This window comes from Arachis hypogaea, chromosome 3 (assembly GCF_003086295.3).
Source record: "Arachis hypogaea cultivar Tifrunner chromosome 3, arahy.Tifrunner.gnm2.J5K5, whole genome shotgun sequence".
Lineage (NCBI taxonomy): Eukaryota > Viridiplantae > Streptophyta > Magnoliopsida > Fabales > Fabaceae > Arachis > Arachis hypogaea.
The window spans coordinates 19,639,340-19,663,192 of record NC_092038.1 but is presented as its reverse complement, the minus strand read 5'-3'; the positions used below and the strand labels follow the sequence as shown (position 1 = coordinate 19,663,192).

Genomic DNA, 23,853 nt, shown 5'->3' with positions numbered 1-23,853 from the left:
AAGTGAATTTTTAAATAATTATTTAGTAATATATATAAAAAGAGAGAAATTTTGATGGTAGTTAACAGAAAAATTATTTAATTTTTTAAAATATAAAACCTAAAATAATAGAAATTTAAATTATATATTATTATTTAAATTACTATTTTAGTATTGTAATTTATATATTAGATATTTTGAAGGCTAATCATATTTTACAATAATAAAATATAATCATAACAATAATTATGTTATATGTACATAAAAAATAATTATTTGTATAAAATATATATTAAAATATAAAATACACATTAAAAATAAGTTAAACAATACATATTTATACACAGATATATAATAATTAATAAATAATTTAATATTTAATTTTTTATATACATATATTATTTTTATTATAAAAATAATTATAATGTTATATAAATTTTACCCCCACTACCAAAATTTTCTGGATCCGTCACTGTCTCATACCTCTTCTTTATCTCCTCCTTTTACAAAATATCATGCCACTTATTCTTTTTTCTTCATTCTTACTAATATTTTACACAAATATTTGAAGAATTTGGTTGATGATCACAACTCTTTATTTTAATTTGCTAAACATATGTATTAAGTAATAAATTTCTAAAACACTAGGCTTTTATAATTTTTTACGGTTTCTTTTATCTTTGGTCTAATTGTATTCATTAGTTGTATCATCCATATATCATTTCTTTTTCTTTCAATAATTTATATTTTTTAATATCATTTAGTTGTAATATGTTAAAAATATATGATACTATCGTGAGTCACGAAAAATAAAATAAAAAAATTAAATGTTAATTTCAATTATATATCATGTCTTTTATAATTTTTTTAATTTTTTTATTTTTAGTCTAATTGTATTTATTAATTATATCATACATATATTACTTTTTTTCCTTTCAACTATTTATATTTTTTTTAATATCATTTAGTTGTAAGATTATTGAAAATATATAATATTATCGTGAGTCATGAAAAATAAAATTAAAAAATTAAATATTAATTTTGACTATTGAAACATTATATTCAAAATTTTATTTCATCTAATAATTTTATATTTGTACTATGATACTTAAATATAATCTAAAAAAATAAATAAAAATGACTACTTAGAAGAACAAAAATAAAGTTAATAATATAAAATCAAATAAATAAATTTGAATGGAGTATTTTCATAATTTTATTTAAAGTCAAAATTATGTATAAATTTTTAATTATATAATATTAAATTTAAATTAATTTATACATTTTATACAGAATATATCCATTTTATTTTCGCGCATCGTGCGAGTCTAAATCTAGTTATTACTCAAACCATTTATCAAAAAATTAATATCCACTTGGACCCCTTTTTTAAATCTAAGGGTGAAATGAAAATGGAGGAATATCAGAACATGCCATAAGCTAAGTCAAATATGATCTAATGACAACACAACTGATGTCTAATAAAATGGTGTGTAACTAAAGTGATTTAGTCTCAAATAGAAAGGAAGAGTAAAGAAGGGAGTGGAATAAATCATTACATCTCAGTTTAAAGTACAAGAAGTTCAAATCCCTCAAACTTTATAAGAAAAGCATTCAGAAAAATTAAAAAAAAAAAAAAAGAAAACTTAAGACTATAATGGTGATTACAGTGGTGCAAGGAGTTTTCCCAAGATATAATACACTTAAAAATTTCCTTTTCGGTAGCAATGCCTATATAAATTTACTATCCTATTACCAAAAAAATGACCTTCACAATTGGAATTATGTTAAAGTACAACACTCCACATGCTAAAGAAGAAACTTTCAATTAGTACTAAGAGTAACAAGGCTAACATTACTCTAGAATTACTGCAGAAAGGTGATCCCATTGAGAAATCGAATTTGTGAGATTGCTCCCTGAATTTGAGAAACAAGAATTTGTTACTACTTATCCAAAGTAAATTACAACATATCAGCATGAAAGCCTTATGCATGGCACATATAATAAATCCTTGTAAGTGATCAAATATATGATATAGGAAGCAAATGGATTAACCCATGAGAAAGAAATAAAGAAAGATGAGAGAACTCAGAGAAGTGTGTTTATAAGGAAAAGAATCTTAAACCAAAGATTGAATTTTGTAAGTTAATTTTAACCTTGTAGGTACCAAAATAATGAAAAAGAAACCTTGATTTTCATTCTTACTTTTGAAGGGAGGAGAGTAAGCCACAGTATATTGCATTCTGAGGCAAAGAGCTCTCTGTATAATCAACCTCCGGGTTTACAACTTGTATATAAACTTCTTGACCAAGATACCAAGAATTGAGGTTCTCTGCACGAAGGTTCCAAATGCCAGCATTGTCAAGAGATACTAAAATGGCTGTCCAAGCACCAGGAAAGACCTACAAAATGTTAGGTAAAGCTGAGCAAGTCAAATTCACAAGAAAATCCTCTATATATGATTGAGGTGGTCTTTTACTTTTTGTTCATTATCAGCAATGCGGACTTCATGCATGCTGTCCAAATTTTTCCTCACTAGACCGTTGCTCGTGACTTGCTAAAAGAAAATATCTATGCTTTAAAAACCATTTTGTGCTTAAAATGTTGGGGTTGAATTGGTGTTGATTTTATATAATCGAATTCATTTGCTATATGATTGAGGGACGAAAGTAATATCTTTAAGAAACCAAATTGATGCTAACCTAGTATTTCAAAGGGAAGAGGCAGAATCTATGGCCATCCTCTATATGGAATTGGTTGTGACATAGCAGTAGTATAATATCCTAAGCTGATGCATGGAATGGGAGAATGATTTTGGGGTCAAGAAAGTAATACCTGCGTAGTGCTGCGAGCAACACCATCCCACTTGTTATAAGTACTTCTGCTATTTTCTGTCCATACTCCAAAATCCATGCTACAATTGAAATAATGAAATGAGTCATTTAATGTTCCTATTCCTAAAACAAAACTGCTAAACAAAATTTGAAGGCTAAAGTCTCACCCAACAACAAAGAATGCATAGCCATCCATATGGTAGGTCTGGACTGTAGTGTCATTGTTTTGAAAGATTATTTCCATAAAGCCTTTGAAAGTGCCATTAATCAGGGAGGTATCAACTTTGGGAGGCCTGTTCATGAATTTATTTGGAAAATCTAGTTTATACACCCCTAGAACTTTGAATTGTTGCGCAAGCTTCAGGGGCGTTGAAGGTGGTAAATACGATATGCCGTTAAGTGTAGTACGCCACTTTCCATTTATAAGCTCTGGAGGTCGATTAAGAATAACATACACATCTGTCACAGTAATATCACCATATCGGAAGGAACCTTGTGGGTTTGGACGTGCAGCTCCAGCAGAAACATTCCACCTACAGTACAGCACCATCAGAAACAAGATTGAACAATCAGTCCTATAATGTCCAACATCTTTGATTAAACTTTTCCATGCTAGCATCAAACTTAAGCATGTATCAAAGAGCAGGTTTCCAATGAATATAAGATTCTAAGGTTAGACCTTAGAGCAGTCTTTGAAAAACAAAAATGAATGGTAATGCTAAATATAAAAAAAAATGCTAACCTTATTGATCTTGCTTGATTCATAGAGAAAGAAGGATCGTCTTGACCTATAAGAGCGGGAAGAGGACCTGAAGCAGGTCCCTGAGAATTGGAGTAGTGCAAAATGGCAACTCCAGTAGCTCTATCCCACGATGTATTAACAAACCGAGGACTGGCAACAATATAGTAATCTGTGGTGGCATTTTGATCCATGGTAACTAAGAATGAATACGACTGACCCACATGAATATCCATGTTTTCATAGTTTTGCTGAACTGTGTAAGACCCCTCAGTCTCCACAAGAAGCAAGTTGTGATTTTGTATTCTGAAGTTCAAGCTTGTTGAGATACCAACATTATGAACCCTGAAGCGATATGTTTTCCCTGTGTTTCAGACATAATGGTAGACAGTTGATAGCGATTGAGTACAGCAGAAGCAAACATATGTTTTCACCTTTAAATTTTGACCACTCGGCTGCCAGTAGACAAATATATGCATAAAACTAGTCATATGAAAATGAGAAGTAGATGAAAACATGTACTTCCGAGATCCTTACCAGGTTCAACATTTATTATTTGGTAGGAAATTCCACCTGGGACAAGTGTGTCATCGTAGCGATAAGGACCAAATCCATTAATGAGAACTCCATCTGGGACTCCGAGATCAACCCCATTTTCCACATCCTTCCTGAGATCCTGTATCACCAAATGCATTGATCAATTGACTCAATTTCAATGAACAGATAAGATAACAAAAGGAAGTCACAGAAAGCAATCAGACCTTATGACTCCTAGTGTACCAGTCACTCAAAAGTATTGTGATATCTCCATCTGGGAACCCAAACGGAAGAGGAATAACTTCTCGGTTGTTTATGATAACTCCTCCATATCCTCCTGCTGCTTTCTGAAAGTTTAAGGAAGGGAAGTAGAAGAAACTCCCTATCTGATCTTTAACTTGAAACTGATATGTCCAATTCCAACCTGCCGGAATTGGACAACTAGTTCCTGAAACTCCATCTTGCCAAGAGTTTTTCCTATGTTGTACACCATTCCTGCACATTAACTACTCAACATGATCATAACCATCAATCATTACTAGTTATCATCATCACCATTTAAGAAAATACAATTTATCTACCATGTCAAAAGCAATGGTTCGTCAAGGTCATTCTTGACATTTACAACAACATTCCAGTTTGTGGTGGCGTTTAGAATTGGTCCTGGAAACTGCCCATTGATCCCAATTACCTGAAATAGGATTTGGTTTTGTCATACTATGAGTAGAGTAAGAGACAATGTAGTAACTCATTATTTAGTGAATATTAATCAAACATGTATATGCCACTAAATTCCACTAAACAAGAAAATAAGAAAATACACAAACAAACCACTTTTTCAGCAGCACTGGTTGGATACATGAACTAATTCTACTAAATTTACTTAATACAATCAGTAAAACAGCTGGATAATTTTAAATTCCGAAGGTGACAAAGTTTGTCCACAGTTGACATGGATTCTATGCTAGTCGGTGACATATCTTAAAGGTGAAAATTTTGAAGGCCAGTTTTCAATAGTTTGTTGAATTATGGGGCTAGCTGGTACTCCTATCCACCCCCAAAAGATTTATGGCGATGACATTTAAAGGCACATTGTTAATAAAATTCACCATCCTCTTATCCGTTTGAGAAAACAGTAATTAACACTTAACTTAGCTTAGAAGCAAACAAGTGCATAGAAAGCATATAAACAACGAATTAAAGTATACAGCAAGTTGCCAAGTTCAATTCCTCAACTTTGTGATTTATGAAACAATTTTAGAGTTTATTACAACCCTTGCAGTGGCCTTAATTGCATCTATCACAGATTCACAGTGTTTTCCAAAAGCAAAAGAAAGCTATACATAATGTCGAATTTAACTCGGGAACTTGCAAAAGAGAGAATACATGATAACAGCACTTCAAATTTCTAGAGAAAGAGAAAACGAAGGAACCTTCTGTTTGACTCCAAGGGGGGAGGCTCCGATGTAGGAAACAGTCCAATCATAGAAAACAAAAGGGTCACCGGCAAAAGCAAGATATAACTGTAAGAAGCAGCATAGAAATAGCGTTGTGATAAAGGAAGAAGGTGATGGCATGGTGGCGCTGGGTGAATCTCGTTGTGGATATGGGTTTTCTGTCGAGAGAAAACGGGAACACGAATAGTAATAGAAATAACTGCAACTGGATTTACTCAATTAAGCAAAGTTGGCAACTTCTGTTAATCATCACATGGTAGGGAAGAGAGAGCCAGTGCAGACTCTTTTTGACTTACTAGTGCTGACGTGGGCCCCAATGTTTTTCTACTTTATCACTGTTCTAATAATATTTCTGTTTGATCTACATTAAGCTATGTTGGGGAGAGATTGGAACATAGAAATTGAAAGATAATGATTAAATTAAATTTTTATATTATATTTAGTATAAAATTAGTATTTTTATTTGTAATAATATTATGAAAATATAAATTTTTATAAATTATAGTCTATTTTGTTTTGACATTATGTATAATACAAAAGATTTATAAAATTAAATTATTTTTACAAAAAAAATCGTAAATTGATAAAAGTCTCTAACTAAGAAGACCAAGATATATGTAGATAAAAAATTAAATAATAATATTTTTAGATATTATTTTTATATAAAAAAATCTAATTTTTTATTAATAATTAATCTTAACATTTGTTATCTAAAATTCAAAACAATATAACACGTATACTTTTATATTTAATTAGGTATTAACTGTTAAGTTTGTTGCACAAATAAAAATAATTAATTTTTATACTTGCTATTTAAAAAAATATTTTTTCTCTCCATGTATATAAAAATATAATTAGATATTAGCATAAAAAAATTATACTGATAGTTATAAAATTAATTCAAAATTAATTTATTTAAAACAATTAAATCTTGATTCTAACTTTTATTTATAACATTAGTATTCTCTCCAAATTACATGTAATAAATATTTGAAAGAAGAGAAATAAAAATATAACTTAAAAATATAAGCAGTAAAAATTTAAAACAAAATAAAAAAACTAAAAAACTATGTATATAATAATAATAATAATATTTTTTATTTAAATTATATTATTTTGTTAATTTTTTTTTCTGTAGGAGAGAAAGATAGAAAAAATAGAGAATGAGAAAAAAGAGAGAGAAAGATAAAGATGAAGAATGAGAGTGAGAGTGAGAGTTTGTTAATTTTAAAAGAAAAATTGTATTTTAATTGTAAAAAAATATCGGATAACATATTTTGATTTATCAAATTACTAACTTAAAATATAAATTATATATAAAGTAAAAATAGTAGAGAGAAATAAAAAAATGGAGAGAGGTAGATGAGACAATTTACTAATTTAGGAAGGGAGTTTATTAATTTTGATTATTAAGTTTATAATTAATTTTAACTCAATTTTTGGTAACTAAAATTTAAATAATTGAAATTATTAAATGCTAAATATTTTGTATCTAACCAATTTTATTTTCGTTATTGAAATTAAAAAAGATGAGTTGTTAATCAATTCTAAATTTAAATTTAGATTTGAGTAAGAAAATAAAAATATTTTAAATTTTATCTCACTAACTATAATTAATTTTAAAATAAGAAATTATTTTGTACATCATATATAATGTAGGATAGTATGGTTATTTACTATTTTTTTAATAGTAAATATTATCAAATAAAATGATGTAAGAAATTAGAAAGAAATGTATTTATCAGTTAAAGAAATATTAATTTATTTTTCAATAGAATAAATTATATATTAAATAACAAAGTTGTTATTGGTTTCTCTTCATACTTATAATACTCAACGATAGTATTTTGGTACATCATGTTACTAAGAAATATTAGTCGATCTAATAACTTTTGTAATAGCATAAATTTATAAATTTAAAAGTTTAAAAATCATTTCATAAAATGTAAAGTTTCAACAAGTAACAATGTTGATCTTGTTATTTTGACTTCAAAAATGAATACGATACCAACAAATAAAAGTATCCCAAGTAAATTTTAACAAAGACAAAAGTCTATAAGTATTGTTATTAATGAGAAACTATTTTAAAGACAAATACAATTTTTTTCTACGGATTTCCTAACTCGCCAAGTCGAGGACTAATCCATCACATATTGATGCTCTATTTATTAAAGGTCTACTGTTAACTAATGGATTGTTATACACACAAGGCAAGATTCGAGTTCCAAATATTTGTTTAAGCGGACAAATGAGATGACCATTCAACCAATCCAAATTGATTAAAATAAATACTAATTATTTTTAAATTATAAAATATTTATAATAATAATTACTATATGTATTTTTCATTTAATCTTTTAATAAAAAATTATATAATTTTATGTGTTATCCCGTGCAGGCACAGAAACATATACTAGTTTTGGTTGTAAAATTAGTAAGGAGGATGGGAGAGTTCTTTAATTTTGGAGGGAAAGATTTAATTTCAATTACAATGAGATAGTGATATGTGGCACATTTTGGTTGTAAAATTAGTTAGGTGGAGAAGAGAATTTCTTAATTTTGGAGGAAAAGATTTGATTCTAATTGCAATGAAAAAGTGACCTGTGGCACATTTTGGTTGTAAAATTAGAGATATATATAATAGATTTTTATATGAAAAAGTCTAATTTTTATTAATAATTAATTTTAATATTTGTTATCTAAAGTTTAAAACATTTTAATGTATATACTTTTACATTTAATTAGGTGTTAACTGTTAAGTCTGTTGCAAAATAGAAATAATTAGTTTTTATGCTTGCTATTTAAAAATAATATTTTTTCTCTTTATGTATATAAAAATATAATTAGATATTAGCATAAAAAAATTATATTAATGGTTGTAAAATTAACTCAAAATTATTTTTTTTAAATAATTGAATCTTGATTCTAACTTTTAATTATAACATTAGTATTCTCTCAAAATTATATGTAATAAATATTTGAAAAAAGAGAAATAAAAATAAAAATTAAAAAGATAAACGGTGAAAATTTAAAACTAAATAAAAAACTAAAAAACTATGTATATAATAACAATAATAATATTTTTATTTAAATTATATTATTTTGTTAATTTTGTTTTCTGTAGAAAAAAAGATAGAAAAATAGAGAATGAGAGAAAAGAGAGAGAAAGATAAAGATAAAGAATTAGAATGAGAGTGAGAGTTTGTTAATTTTTGAAGAAAATTTTTTATTTTAATTGTAAAAAAAAATATTGGATGACATATTTTGATTTGTCAAGTTATTAATATAAAATATAAATTATATATAGAGTAAAAATAGTAGAGAGAAATAAAAAATAGAAAGAGGTAGACGAGAGTATCATGTGACACATTTGATTATTAAATTAGATAGTAATATATGATACATAATATAGGTATATTTCAATTTCAATTTTAATGCAATTATAGAATGTCATGTTGCATATTTTGATTATCAAATTAGTAATTAATCATTGATATTGATAAAGATAATATAAAATAGATAGAGTGGTTGAAGGAATGAGAAAAATAGAGAAAGGAATAGGAAAGAGGAAAGAGGGAGGAAGGAAGAACTCTTTAATTTTAGAGGAAAAAATTTGATTTCAATTGCAATGAGGGAGTGACATGTGACACATTTTAGTTATAAAATTAGTAAGGAGGAGGGAAGAATTTTTTAATTTTGGACAGAAAGATTTAATTTCAATTACAATGAGAGAGTGACATGTGGCACATTTTGGTTGTAAAATTAATAGAGAAGAAGGAAAATTCCTTAATTTTGGAAGAAAAAATTTTATTCCAATTACAATAAAAAAGTGACATGTAACATATTTTGACTCTAAATTAGAGATATATAATAAATATACATAATTAAATTATATTTTAGTATTTTATTTGATTTAAGATTAATAAAAAATAATTATTTGTATTCATAAATGTTGTAAATATTGACAAAAATATTTATTAAATAAAAAAATTAATATTATATTTACAAAAGATGAATTTTATGTAAAAAAAAAGTATTTAAATTTTAATATTTTATTAATTTTTTAATAAATTTCTTAAATTATTTCCATCTTTTATATTTAGTGTTAACTCCGCTATCATCTCTTCTTCCTCAAATTATAAACCTTCACAAATTTTCTGTAGACATTACCCATTATAATCTCTTTCCTATACCTGCACTTACACTAACACCACCGTGTCCCATTATCTCCCTCCTCAAAAACGACCTAATCGCATTCCTTTCAAACTTCTGGATTGACAACTTTGGCCACTTCAATGCCACCATCACCAACCTTTCCCCTTCCCTCCGCTGCTTCGACCTCTAGCTCCTCGCTTACCAGAAGGTCATCACCGACGACGTTGGCATCTACTTTTGCCGTTCCTTCATCCCTTCCTCCACCCTCAACAACCCCTTCTTCCTTTGTAACGTCGTCTTTGACTGTCGATTTCGATGGGATCAGCGTCTCAAGTTTTTCATCAAGTCTCTCAAATACACCACTGATTATGAATTCTTATCAAAGAGAAAAATCAAAGCCATATTAACCACCATATAACCGACCTTTTTCAAGACAAGATTAGAACGGAGGTAATTTAAAAATTTTATTAAAAAATTAATAAAAAATTAAAATTTAAATACTTTTATCACATGAAACCATCGTTTATAAATATAACGTTAGTTTTATTATTCGATGAATACTTTTGTGAACGTTCATAAAATATATTCGTACAAATGCTTATTTTTTCTAAATTAATATAAAGATTGAAATAAATTAAATTACTAAAATTTTCTTAATTAATTTAAAAAATAAAATGAAACGCACAACTTAACCATTTGGCCATCTCCTTCCTTCATTTTTTCCATTCTACTCAATAAAATTTATCATTAATCATTGTTATAAGATCAAAGAAGTACAGAACAGAAATTCATTAACAACATAAGATAAATGATCTTAATCTTTAAATTATATATTGAAAATTCTACATCTAAACTAAGAATAAAAAATATAAAAAATTATAATAAAAAAATAAAATAATAAAAATAGATTCAACAACTTTGGACCAATTTAAGTGTAACCCATGTTGTCCCCAAACCTCCATTGAGCATAGGTACCACAAGCTTGTCCAAGAGACTCTACCTCAAAGGAGCCTGCAACAATTTTAGTTTAGGCAGCAAACACATTGATTAGTTACATCAGATTCAAATCAACCACTAAATTATATGAATCCCAAACCAATACTACCGGAAGCTTAGAAACATACAATAAAATGCAAGTAAAACAAATAAAATAGAAATAAATAGTGAAGACAAGAGAATAAAATCTACATGAATCAAATAGAAATAGAAATAGAAAGAAAAGAGAATAAGCCAAAGCCGAGGAAGAGCAGAGAAGCCATACATAAACAACAGAAAAACGTAGAGGAGAATAAAGAAGAGAAAAATGTAACGGTGACTTACTTTTGTTATTGTGGCTGATAAACCATTATTTTATAATATATTTTGGACTAAATTGAGTGAGTTTTGTCGACTATTCTCACACTTATTCATTTAAATTGCATGTTTTTAAGTTTTCTTCCCAATTTTGTGTTATAATTGAAAACATGTTTTTTAGGCCTTAAAATTGTTAATTTTTTAATTTTTTTATTATCATTCGATGCCGTGATGTGTTTATGGAGTGTTTTCAGGTTTACAAGGCATGAATGACTTAAAGAATGAAGATGAAGCATGTTAAAGTAGAAGGAATACAAGAAACTAAAGAGTTGAGAAGCGATGAGCGACGCGCACGCATGACTGACACGTGCGCGTTACCTGGAGCGTCGTTCAGCGATACATACACATGACTGACTCGTCCGCGTGACCAGTGCAGAAGTTCAGCGACTCGTACGCGTGACAGAGCGTCAAGTGCTGCACTTAACAGGACTTGCTGGGGGCGATTTCTAGGCTGATTTGAACCCACTTTCAAGTCCAAAAACGCATACTAAAGACAGTTGGAGATGAGACTGAGGGACTTCACTTTTACTTTAGTTTTAGTTTTTAGTTTTTGAATTCTAGCGGAGAAACTCCTACTTCTCTCTAAGGTTTGAGCATTCTTATTTTTATCTTTGAATTGGATCTTGAGAGAGTTGCTGCTACCTTCGTTCTTCATCATTTGTTCCTAGTTTCTTCTTTGACTCCTTTATTTACTCTTTTCCATTTGATTATTGAATTCATGTTTGGATCTTGTTACTTTTGAATCTTATTAATGCATTGAAGTATTTTTATGTTTAATTCTATTGCTTGTTTGAGTCGTGTTAATTATTGTTCGTACAAATTTTAATTTAATTAATTTTTCATAATTATTATGTCTTTTCTTTACTCTTATCATGTGTTTATGAAAATGACATTTATGTTAATGGAGTAGATCTTTCAACTTGGCTTGGGGTTGATTAATTGAAAACTCTTGAGTTGTGATACTCTAAGTGTTAATTTGTAGTTGGGAATTGCTGGCTAACTCGGTTTTTACCAACTTTAGTCCTTTCCCATGAAGTGACTCAGACTTGTGAGTCAGAGTTAGTGACAACCACTTGACTTTCCTTCAATTGTTAAAGGATAACTAAGTGGGAGCAATGAATCTTTACTATTATACTTGGAAAAGACAACAAAGATAGAAACTCCAGTTCTCTCCTCTAGTCAAGACCTTTTATTTCAAATACATATCACCTCTTGTTATTCATTCATTGCTTTAATTTCTAGTTATTTATTTTTTTCGTTTTCAAATTCAAAAAATATTCAGAAAAATTCTAACCAATAATTTGTATTCTGTGTCAACTTTTAGGAAAACGACCCGGGATTCTACTCCTAGTTATTTATTTTTAATTGTGACACATTCTAAATTGATAGTAAAATTTTTGTCGGTTAAGCACTTGCAACGCTATTTTTATCAGAAATTCTTAACCGACATTTTTTCACCCATCAATTTTTGACACCGTTCTCGAGGAGTTGCATATGTGTGGTAAATTATTGGTTGGTGTAAATATATTTTATTTATATAACTGTATTTTTTTAATAATATTTATTTGTGTTCTTTTCGTTTATTAATAGTATTTATTATTTATTTTTCTTAGTATATTTTATTGCCATGAGCTCTATGTTTCTTTCATTGAATGCCGCGTTCATTACCGGATCCGAGCCTAGTTGCATTTGATCCTGAAATTGAATAAACTATTTCACATATTAGGCGGGCTCGGTGTCAGTTAGCCTCTGAAGGTGGTGATGGAGTTTCGCCCAATTCACCAGTCATATCTGAAGTTGAGTCTGAAGTGTCATTTGCGTAAGAAACTAATTCTTGTCCTACCAATTCCATTGACGTTTCTTCTATTGATTTAGGTGCAGATACTATGGCAGCTCCTAGAAGAATTACTCTCAAGGAAGCGGGAGCTCTGGATTTTACACTTCAACCATATCAAGTGCGTCATCCGAATTTGACTGCTGATTTTAAACTGAAGACCGCATTGATCAATCTTCTTCCTAAATTTCATGGTTTACCCGCTCAAGAGCCTATCAAGCACCTCAGAGGCTTTCAAACAGTTTATTCAGCTACTAGGCGACATGGTGCGGATGAGAATGCAATTTGGTTATATGCCTTCATTTTCTCTTGAGAAAAATGCAAAAGAGTAGTTTTACACTCAACCCGAAACTGTTGTTACTAATTGAGATTTGCTCATAAGAAAATTCTTAGACAAGTTCTTTCCAGTGGAGGTTACAGATAGACTGCGGAAGAAAATTTCTTGCATCATTCAAGGTAAATCAGAGACCCTCTATGAGTATTGAAAATGCCTCAGAAATCTCCTTGGCTCGTGTCTCCATCACATGATTGACCAGTTGGTGTTAATTAGCTACTTCTGCTAAGGCATGAAGTCTCAAGACAAGACCCTCTTGAATGCTGCGAGTAATGGCTCTTTGACAAAGTACAAGACGACGACAAAAGCGTGGCAACTGATCACCGATCTAATTGAATCTACCTAAAATGCAAGGCAAAAGAATAATCATCCCAAGGTTATTGCGAAAAATAAAAAATAAAAAATTAATACATTAGATATTATTATTTACATACTAATATAATATATTATCGATTATTAAGTTTATAATTAATTTTTAACCCAATTTTTTGTAACTAAAATTTAAATTATTGAAATGATTAAATGCTGAATATTTTGCACATAACTAATTTTATTTTTATTATTGAAATTAAAAAAAGAAGAATTGTTAATCAAATTTAAATTTAAATTTGAGTAAGAAAATAAAAAATATTTTAAATTTTATTTTACTAACCAAAATTAATTTTAAAATAAGAAATTACTTTGTACATCATATTGTAAGATAATGTGGTCATTTACTATTTTTTAATGGTAAATATTGTCAAATAAAATGGTATAATAAATTAAAAGAAAATGTATTTATCATTTTAAGAAATACTAATTTATTTTTTAATAGAATAAATTATAGGAAGAATTTTAAGTATACCAAGTATACTGATGTTCCAATCATTTTAACCATTGATCTTAATTATAAAAAATATATATAATATATATTTATTAAAATCAACCATTAAGGTTCTAAAACACCGGTATTTTGGGTGTATTTAAAAACTTTTCTAAATTATATATTGAATAACAAAAATTGTTATTGGTTTCTCTTCACACTAACTAATACTCAACTATGATGTTTTAGTACAAGATATTACCAAGAAATATTAATCAATCTAATAACTTTTGTAATGACATAAGTTTATAAAGTTGAAAATTTAAAAATCATGTCATAAAATATGAATCTTTAACAAGTAACAATGTAGATCATATTATTTTGACTTCAAGAATAAATACGATACCAACAAATAAAATTATCCTAGGTAAATTTTAACAAAGACAAAAGTCCATAAGTATTGCTATTAATGAGAAATTAATCTATTTTAAAGATAAATACACTTTTTATCTACAGATTTTCTAATTCGGCAAACCGATGACTAATCCACCACTTATTGATATTCTATTTATTAAGGGTTTGAAGCTACTAATGGATTGTTACACACACAAGACAATATTCGAACTCCAAATACTTGTTTAAGTGGGCAAATCACAAATGAGATGATCATTCAACCAATTCAAATTGGTTAAGACAAATACTAATTATTTTTAATATTTTTTGTTTAATTTTTTAATAAAATTTTTTATATAATTTTATATATTATTTTGTGCAAAACACAGAAACATACACTAGTTAAGTGTAAAAATTAGATTTTTATATAATAGAATAAATAATAAATAAAATAATGGATGAGTAATAGAGATAATAGAGAATAGGTATAAAAAGGAATTTTAACATTAAAATAATGACAAATTTTTTTGGTGGATACATCCTCCTAAAAATGTTTTCCTGTATAGGCCCCCGCTTTCGTTCTGTTGTTTTGTCAAGGACTTTCAGGCCCAAATGGAAACCCAACGAAGCAAACAGAATTGTTTTCCACCCACTAACGACGTGCTCTCATTCTTCTGACGGATCTTCCATGCGCTGCGCGACTCAACTGCAGAGCCATCTCCTTCTGCTTTAGAAAATCTGTCCCTTGTCCTGCCTCTATTCTATCTCTGTAAAAATACCTCTCTACCATATAAATTACCAAATTGAAATTAAATTAAATAATATAAGCCCAATGGGTCAACCCGCCCCAATGTATCACGGGTAAACCTCGCGCTTGAATAATTTTTCTAAGGAAAAAATGAACGGGAAATCCTCTCTAGATCCCAACCCATAGGCATATAGCTATGTCCACCACTCTTCTATCTCCCACCCTCTCCTTCAAACCCCATCTCCCACCCGCCAAACCTCAATGCTTTCTCAGGCCTCCCAGATTAGTTACTTTATCTTCACCTAAAGAACTTTCTAGAATCTCTCTTTTGAAGCGTTTTGCAGTAAACGACTACGATGGTGCTGGTAGTGGCAGCGGTTTTGTTGATTGGGAGAAAGCAGAGAAGGAGGCTCGAGCGCGGAGCACTATGCCAGAACGCTTTCGGTATCTCGCTAAGGAAGCTCCTGATCCTCCTGTCAGGTGGCCTTGGCTTCTTGGTCAGTCCCTTAACCTCTCTATTTTTCTATTGCTTTCAATTTTTAGAAATTCAGAAAATTCTATGTGTTTGGGCCACGAAGTCTGAAATTTTATTGTATTTGGGGTAGTTGCATGAATGGGCAAGTATTTGTAAATCATTTTGTTGCAATTCAAGTGCTGTTGGAGTGTTCAGTTTTTAGACACATTCATTTATCCATGAATTTCTTATTGTGCTGTGGAACAGAAAAGGGTTTTGATATGTCCCCCAAATTTCATTTTGGTGTTTATTTGGTTATTCATAGCAAGAAGTTCATGGTTGCTGCAATTCTGAAAATTTCTGGCTACTCTCTAACCTCATAGCCGTGTATAATGAGAAATATTTTGTTGGGATTTAAGCTATAACCTCTCATGTGGAAATTAAAAACTCTAAGCTTTCAATCGTCAGTTGATTCTTTTTTGGTCCAATTGTACATGCGATCTCTTTTGTGTACTCATGTGTTCTGTGTTACTTTTGTGCAGTACTTGGCTTTCTCATCTATGCTTGGAGAGCTGTTCTATTTGAACTATCGAACTGGAAGAATGCTGTCTTTGGGATTGTCCGTTTTGCAGGGAACCTTTTGACATATCTTTTCGCCATACTGTATCGATTTATAGGAAGTCCGATCACTTTTTCAATAAGATGCCTGGAGGATTCGTTCTATACTGTACGAGCCTTCTACTCTTGGACAATCAACAATGCTCCCATACCAGAACTGACCACAGTCATTGTGCTCGCGTCAATTGTTTTAGCAATTGCCGAAGCTACCGTCCCTAACTGTATCAACAAGCAACCTTATGTTTTGACTATGTCTGGTCTTATTGGCTATGCAGCAGTTAGAGGCTATATCTCCGAACCTTTTTTCTGGACCCTTCTGCTAGGGTTGTACGCTTTCTCAAAATTAATCAAAAAGAGAGACAATGTTTCATGCGCAATGCCTGTTGCAGCTGTACTAGCTGCTGTTGGGGAGACTTGGGTTAGAGTTTTGGTGCTCATCACATTTATAGCGTTGGCTACTTATCAGTATTCCCAAACACTTTCCGAAGGGAAACAGGTTGAAGACCAAGAAATGACAGAAAGGAGGATTCCAGTACCACTATTTGTTGCTGCTTTAGCGATTGGCTTACGCCTCGCTGCTAAGTGGGCCGGGTATCGGCACTTGACGTGGATGATTGTATGATCGCCGAGAGAATGGAGCCTCTTGATCTAAGGTTTTTGAGGTAGGATGACTAGAGCAGTTATTGTTCTGTTCTGTTATTATGCATATTTGGTTTTCCTATGTTCTGTAGAATAGAGGATTGTATCACAAGGCTTTTCACATATTCTTGTCATAAAAAAATTTGTTATTCCATTTAATAGTCATCCGTTTCAATCTGTTATTGTCATGTAATATAACCAGCAGTTTCAACCTAACATGATTGATAGTAAGGACTGCAGACTCCAACTAAGTTTTAGATTGTTATATCAAATGGAGACTTTTGACTTCATCTTCATGTGTGTTTTTTCTTTATTTCTTTTTGGATATAGACTTAAATTTGGTTCAAGTTTTCAAGAATTGTTGGTATATAGTTTTGATTTTAGGATTTACTAGAAAGAATGGATATTTTCTTGTGTAAATTACACGATTTGGTCATGTGCACATCTATTAGAAAGGTTACACCGAGAAAAGGGAAGCAATTAATAAAAGATGAGAAATCAATGATGAGCTGATGAGCATGCACGTCTGACGATGTAACTTAATCTTATAAAACGTTACAAAAGTATCTTGCCAGTTGTTTCAAGCTCAAGCTCATGTTAAAGTCTTTTCCTCAAGCTCATGTTAAAGTCTTTTCGTCTTAAGAAACTAGGTTCATATTTGCAGAGAAACCTGCGAAGTATTGTTAGGCTTTTTTCGGTTAAGTTTTTCGAAGAGATACTTGTAATTTTTACAAAGACTTTGTTTTGTATTTGTTAAATAAAAAATGAATTTGTATTATTTTTAAAGAAGTACGTTAGAGGGATATTAGATTTTATAATTTTTTATTATTAATATTTAAAAGTATAGGTATATAGGTTAAAGAATGTTATTGAAGAGGCTATGTTAAGGAATTGTTTTCAGAAAATTATTGTAAATAAGAGTATAAATTAATAATAAATAATAATATTATCTTATATAATATCATATGAATGAATCAGTTTAAAATTAAATATGAAAACTAATCTAATCTAATTCATTATTCATGCCATTTATTAAAATATGATAAGAATAAGATCAATCCAATTTAAACTTTTGCAAATATACAAATTACCTATTATAGAAGAACACACATTAAGATATCATTAATTTAAAAATATTTAAAATATTTAGATTAATTTAATCTTAAGAGTTTTCTTATTTCTTATTTAAGATATCAGTACACATATATAGTTCATGATCATTGGTCAAGGGTATAAACGATAAATAAATAAAAAAATTAAAACATACCTTTATATTGGAAAAGCTCTTCCTAAAGTGATGTTGAAAAAAGTTAAGTTTGACACCAAATATTATAATAGAAAAATGTAAAGAGAAAGTATAGGAAGTCAATAGAATATTTGTACAATATGTACAATAGAGGTTTAAAGAGTATTAAAGATATGGGTAGTGTTAGGGAGCCAATGGCCTAAGTGTACAATATGTACAATGGGCTAAACTTTTGGTCCATGAATAAAATGAACATCACCCACACTATTCAGAATAACCATCCGAATACCAGGGATAATAAACATCTCATCCTAAAAACGTAAGTTAATTTTGGAGTTCACCAAGGATCGAACCATTGACCTTTCGGATCTAGAACTCTAATACCATGTCATGAACACACTCATCCCAAAAGCATAACTTGATAGGACAATGTAACACTAATGGTCATATCTCTAATACTTTCTAAACCTCCATTGTACACATTGTACGCTTAGACCATTGGCTTCCTATACTTTTCCTAAAGATATAATTATTAGTGTTATCTTTTTTCATCAGCTAGCCCATTGTACATATTAGAGGTTTGTTATATATATAAGCTTTTTTGACTGTTTGATGATTTGAGATATTTATTAGCCCATTGTACATATTGGAGGTTTGTTATATATATAAGCTTTTTTGACATAAAGTTGGCATCGGTTTAGACCATTAAATGATCCCATAATAAAATATATTTTTTAAATTTTTTAATAATGGCTAAATAGTCCTTATTTAATTTTAATTACAAATTAATCTTTTATATATTATTTAATTATAAAATCTATTTTTTATTTTATAAATTATTATTTTATCATTCATCTATCATGTTTATTAATAATAAAACTAAAACAATAACAAATTAAATCTTCTATTGATCGTAATAAATATTTTGTAATCTTAATCGATCATAATTTTCCGTTTATATACATATTGGATTGAGAAAATCGTGTTTGTTAGAAATTTAATCATTATTTATTTATTATTTATTCTATTATATAAAAATCCGATTTTTATAAATTATATGATCGATTAAGATTGCAAAATATTTATTACGATTAATAGAAGTTCTAATTTGTTATTGTTATAGTTTTTAATTATTAATAACATGATAGATGAATGATAAAAAAAATTATTTATAAAATAAAAAATAAATTTTATAATTAAATAATATATAAAGAGTTAATTTATAATTAAAATTAAATAAGAACTATTTAGCACTTATTAAAAAACTTAAAAAATATGTTTAGTTATGGGACCATTTAATGGTCCAAACGTTCTTGGACCATCAAATCTTTTGTCATATAAGTTTATATAAGTTGGCCTAAATTCAACAAAAACAACCTTCAGTTTAGATTATGTGTAAATACGCATTTTTTCAATTTCTCTTGAATAGCGCAAAAATCATTATGACAAATTAAACGATTTTTCTCTCTCAAATCAAAATTGCAATGCTCAAAATTCAAATAAGAATCAAAATCTCTAAAAAATCTCTCAAAATCATCACAAGGATGAAAAAAGTTTCAAAGCTGAATTTGAAAAAAAATTATGAAAAAATGAAATAAGAAGAAGAGGAGGAGAAGGAGGAAGAGGAAGATTTTTGAATTATGCAGAATTTATAAATATAAATAGATCGAAAAATCTTAACAATACACATAAATGTCTTAGTTTTACACCGAAATTTGCTACAAATATACAAAGATATTTTCTTTAATGCTGTATTTTTTTCATTTTTTTTAGTTGAATGAATGTAAGTTCCTCTTCCAAGTAATTTCGCAATATTATGTTTCTTCTTCTTTTTTATTTGATTTTTTTAGTTTTATTCTTGTTAAGAGAGTAAAACAAGAAGAAACTTGAAAATATAAAACAAGAAGAAAAAGATTATAAGAAAAAAAAGAAGAAGATGGTGATGATGATAAAAAAAAAACAGAAATAGCAGAAGATGAAGAGGAGGAAGAGAAAGTTTTAAATTATACCGAACTTATCAGTATAAATACACTGAAAATTCTTAACAATACACATAAATGTCTTAGTTTTACATCGAAATTTGTTACAAATACACAAAAATATTTTTTTTAATGTTGCATTTTTCTTCTTTTTTTTCTTTATTTCTTTCTTTTTTAGTTGGATGAATGTAAGTTCATCCTCTTCTAAGTAATTTTGCAACATTATGTATTTTTTCTTTTTTGTTTGTTTTTTTTGTTTTTATTCTTGTTAAGAGAGTAAAATAAGAAGAAACTTGAGAAGGTAAAACAAGAAAAAAAGAATATGGTGATGATGATAAAAAAAAAAGAAGAAGCAGTAGTAGAAGATAACGAGGAGGAAGAGGAAGTGTTTTGAATTATGCAGAACTTATCAGTACAAATACACCGAAAAATCTTAACAATACATATAAATGTCTTAGTTTTATATCGAAATTTGCTGTAAATATACAAAAATATTTTCTTTAATGCTGTATTTTTTTCTTATTTTTTTCTTTTAGTTGAATAGTTGAATGAATGTAAGTTCATCCTCTTCCAAATAGTTTTGTAGCATTATGTGTTTCTTTTTCTTTTTTGTTTGAGTTTTTTTTTTATTCTTGTTAAGAGAGTAAAACAAGAAGAAAACTATTGACTTCATATGAAGACAACTGCATGTGAGTCTTTACCTATTATTATATACTATAAGTATTTATTGAAAAATAATATTAATAGATATCATATAATCATGAAAAAAATTGTGATTAATAATTTTTTGTTTATTTTTTTAATTTGTATGCATTTAATAAAATTTATAGTTAAATAAAATATAATTAATTTAAAAATAAATGACTTTAAAATTAAAATAAATTAAATATAAATAAAATAAAAAATTGCTATATGTATTATAATTTGTATATATATTATAAGAAGCATTGTAGTTTGGTGGTACAATCATCTTTGTTGTATTCTACAGTGACGGAGTTTGAATCCCGATTTTCACCGGTTCGTTCGCACCAGTTCTCTGCCTTGTTCAATTCAAACATCGGACTAGATTAGTATAGGATCTGATTTATCGGTTTTTCGGTCAAACTGGCCGAAAGTGAAATCAAAATGATAATACACTTTGTTTTGGTTCAATTGATAATCTGAACTTGAATCATTTATTATCTTCAACAACGATATAACTGTTCAAAAGTTATATTTGCGCGTTGATTGAAAAGTTAGTTAGATAGTAGCGCGTGAGGTGAATTAGATTAAGAAGACTTATATAGATTTATATGTATAAATGATTGTACGTGAAAAATATTTGTTAAAATAATAAAAAATTGATAAAAAATTTTTAAATTTAACTTCCATAAAAAACAGAATGATAGAATTTAAACTTTAAATTATTTAAAATAAACATATATTTAAATCTAAAAATATATATTCACTTAAAAGTAGATAATGTGATTAATTAAAATCCTAAAAATACTGGGTAATGTGATTTTAATTAAATACTAAAAAATAATGCGATTTTAATTTTTTTGGGAATTAAATTTTTTTATATTTTATAATAGAAAAAAAATCTGATTAACATTAAGTTGGTTCGATATATTAGATAATTTTATTTCTTTTTAATACTTTTTAATTATAATTTTGGTTTAAGAAAAATTTAAAAAAATAGTAAACAATTAACTACAATTTCGCAATTTAAATTAATCAATTTTTTATAATAAAATACATATAATGGTAAAATATCTAACATCATAGCTATATCATATGTTCTATAGACTTAAACCACGACGCCAATTAAGTTTTGTAATTAATCTAGAAGCTCGTTAGTCAAGTTTATATATATTAAAAAATAGAGTTGCTACATATTTAAGTATTTTTTATTCATATTCATTTAAATAGGTCCAATACCAACAAAAATAATTCTTATTAAAAGAGCGTAATTCTCACGCTCGCTTCTTCTCACGCTTGTTTCTCCTCCTCCTCTCCTTCTTCTTCGCGTTCTTCCTCCTTCTCCTTCTCCTCCCCCTTCTTCTTTTTTGCGTTCCTTTTTCTTCACTTGTTTTCTCTTTGTCGTCATTCTTTTGTTGTTGTCAACAACAAAAGAATGACGATAAGGAGAAAACAAGTGAAGAAGAAGGAACACGAAAAAGAATAAGGAAAATGAGGAGGAGGAGGAACACAAAGAAAAAGGCGAAGAAGAAGACGCTCCGTCCGTAAACGAGCGTGAGAAGGAAAAGAAGAAGAAAAAACTCGGAGAAGAAGAAGAAGCGCATGAGAGAAGAAGAATAAAAGAAGCGTGAGGGAAGAAGAAAGCAAAAAAAACGCATAACCTAAAATCACTTAGATGAACTTAATGCTACAATTGTTTGGATGCGAAGAATATTTTATTAAAACATAACTATAATTTTTCAATTTAAATTAATCAATTATGCCCTATACATAGATTCCAAGTACTTTCTCTCCTCTAATTTCAAAATATTACTCATCACATTTAACCTAATATAATATACCTTTTTTTAAAAAATATATTTTGTACTTTTAAAAATTACAATTTTAACAAAATATATTTTAGAAAACTCAAATAACAAAATGAATTCTTAAAAATATATTTTATTTGACAAAATAAACTATATATATTATATATGTAATAAATTGAGCTTAGGATTCTGCGCGTTATTCGTGCTAGGTAGTGTGAGGTAGGTTATTGCATGTTAGTTGTGTTAGGAGATGTGGGATAGCTAGTTACACGTAAATGGTGTTACTTCGCCTCGGATTCGATGATCCCAAAATGTTTGGACCATTAAATGGTTTCATAACAAAATATGTTTTTTAAAGTTTTTTAATAATTGCTAAATAGTCATTTTTTTGAATTTAATTACAAATTAATTCCATATATTTTATTTAATTATAAATACAATTTTTTATTTTATAAATAATTATTTTATAATAAATCTATCATGTTTATTAACAGTCAAAAACAAAAACAATAACGAATTAGATCTTCCATTGATCCTAATAAATTTTTTGGCTATTACAATCGATTAAAAGATTAAATTTGATCGTTCGTGAGAAATTACAAAATCGTGTTTTCTTGAAAACCAATCGATTGGACTATCAAACCAATCGATTGAATTCTAACTCAATCGATTGGATTTCAGTTTATCACTAAACAATCGATTGAAAATTGCAAGGAAGCATGATTTTCACATAAATCAATCAATTAGTCATATTAACCAATCGATTGAACGATGAATTAAATGTTGATTTTATGTAATTCAATCGATTGTTTAGAATTTTCAATCCATTGAATTCTTCAAAATAATCAATTGGCTAGTACAATTCAATCATATACGGTCATTTCACACTGATTTTTGTCATGGTGCAGTCTACCACCATGTCGGATTTCTGAACATTGTACCAAATTATTTTTTACTACATAGTGGAGCTCGTATACAAATATGATTGAATTTAGAATATATAAAATCCCAAGTAAATTATGTCAGTACCAAAATAACTGCCTTTTGCTAAGAATGGCAGGCCATATAAGTTCAGTCAAGGCTCCAGAGAAGCTGAGCAACTCAAACAGTTTCCTACACAAAAAATCGAATTCCAGCATTCATACAGATTCAACACAGAAACTGAAAATAAAAGAAAAGATTCTGCAAACACGAAAACAAACTGGCATACTTGTCATCATGAACAGAAACTCCCCACTCTTCGTCATGAAAAGCAACATAAC

At 28.5% G+C, this 23,853-nt stretch overlaps 2 protein-coding genes across 3 annotated transcripts; one reads left to right on the top strand and one right to left on the bottom strand.

Annotated features, from left to right (window-relative positions):
- Positions 1 to 1,510: 1,510 nt before the first annotated feature.
- On the bottom strand, positions 1,511 to 5,805 carry LOC112789744 (monocopper oxidase-like protein SKU5). 2 transcript variants are annotated; one of them, XM_025831781.3, is made up of 9 exons: positions 5,524 to 5,805; positions 4,672 to 4,781; positions 4,315 to 4,596; positions 4,091 to 4,229; positions 3,557 to 3,917; positions 2,982 to 3,347; positions 2,816 to 2,894; positions 2,186 to 2,382; positions 1,511 to 1,896 (listed from the first exon to the last, which is right to left on the bottom strand). In XM_025831781.3, the coding sequence occupies exons 2-9, from the start codon at positions 4,672 to 4,674 to the stop codon at positions 1,767 to 1,769; spliced, it is 1,557 nt and encodes a 518-aa protein (XP_025687566.1). In that variant the 5' UTR covers positions 4,675 to 4,781; positions 5,524 to 5,805; the 3' UTR covers positions 1,511 to 1,766. The 2 variants fall into 2 exon arrangements, with proteins under 2 accessions (XP_025687566.1, XP_025687564.1); XM_025831779.3 differs by having other exon boundaries at positions 4,315 to 4,585; positions 5,524 to 5,785.
- Positions 5,806 to 15,039: 9,234 nt separating this feature from the next.
- LOC112789743 (uncharacterized) lies at positions 15,040 to 17,167 on the top strand. Its single transcript, XM_025831778.3, has 2 exons — positions 15,040 to 15,663; positions 16,163 to 17,167. Exons 1-2 carry the CDS (start codon positions 15,363 to 15,365, stop codon positions 16,858 to 16,860), a joined length of 999 nt encoding a protein of 332 aa, XP_025687563.1. The 5' UTR covers positions 15,040 to 15,362; the 3' UTR covers positions 16,861 to 17,167.
- The last annotated feature ends 6,686 nt before the right edge of the window (positions 17,168 to 23,853 follow it).

Excerpts from the sequence above, each read along its gene's own strand:
- LOC112789744 (XM_025831779.3), bottom strand. The coding sequence starts at position 5,667 with ATGCCATCACCTTCTTCCTTTATCACAACGCTATTTCTATGCTGCTTC. Across the intron at positions 3,348-3,556 it reads AATCAAGCAAGATCAATAAG|GTGGAATGTTTCTGCTGGAG; the intron begins GTTAGCATTTTT and ends GCTGTACTGTAG. Across the intron at positions 2,895-2,981 it reads TATGCATTCTTTGTTGTTGG|CATGGATTTTGGAGTATGGA; the intron begins GTGAGACTTTAG and ends TTTCAATTGTAG.
- LOC112789743 (XM_025831778.3), top strand. The coding sequence starts at position 15,363 with ATGTCCACCACTCTTCTATCTCCCACCCTCTCCTTCAAACCCCATCTC. Across the intron at positions 15,664-16,162 it reads CAGGTGGCCTTGGCTTCTTG|TACTTGGCTTTCTCATCTAT; the intron begins GTCAGTCCCTTA and ends ACTTTTGTGCAG.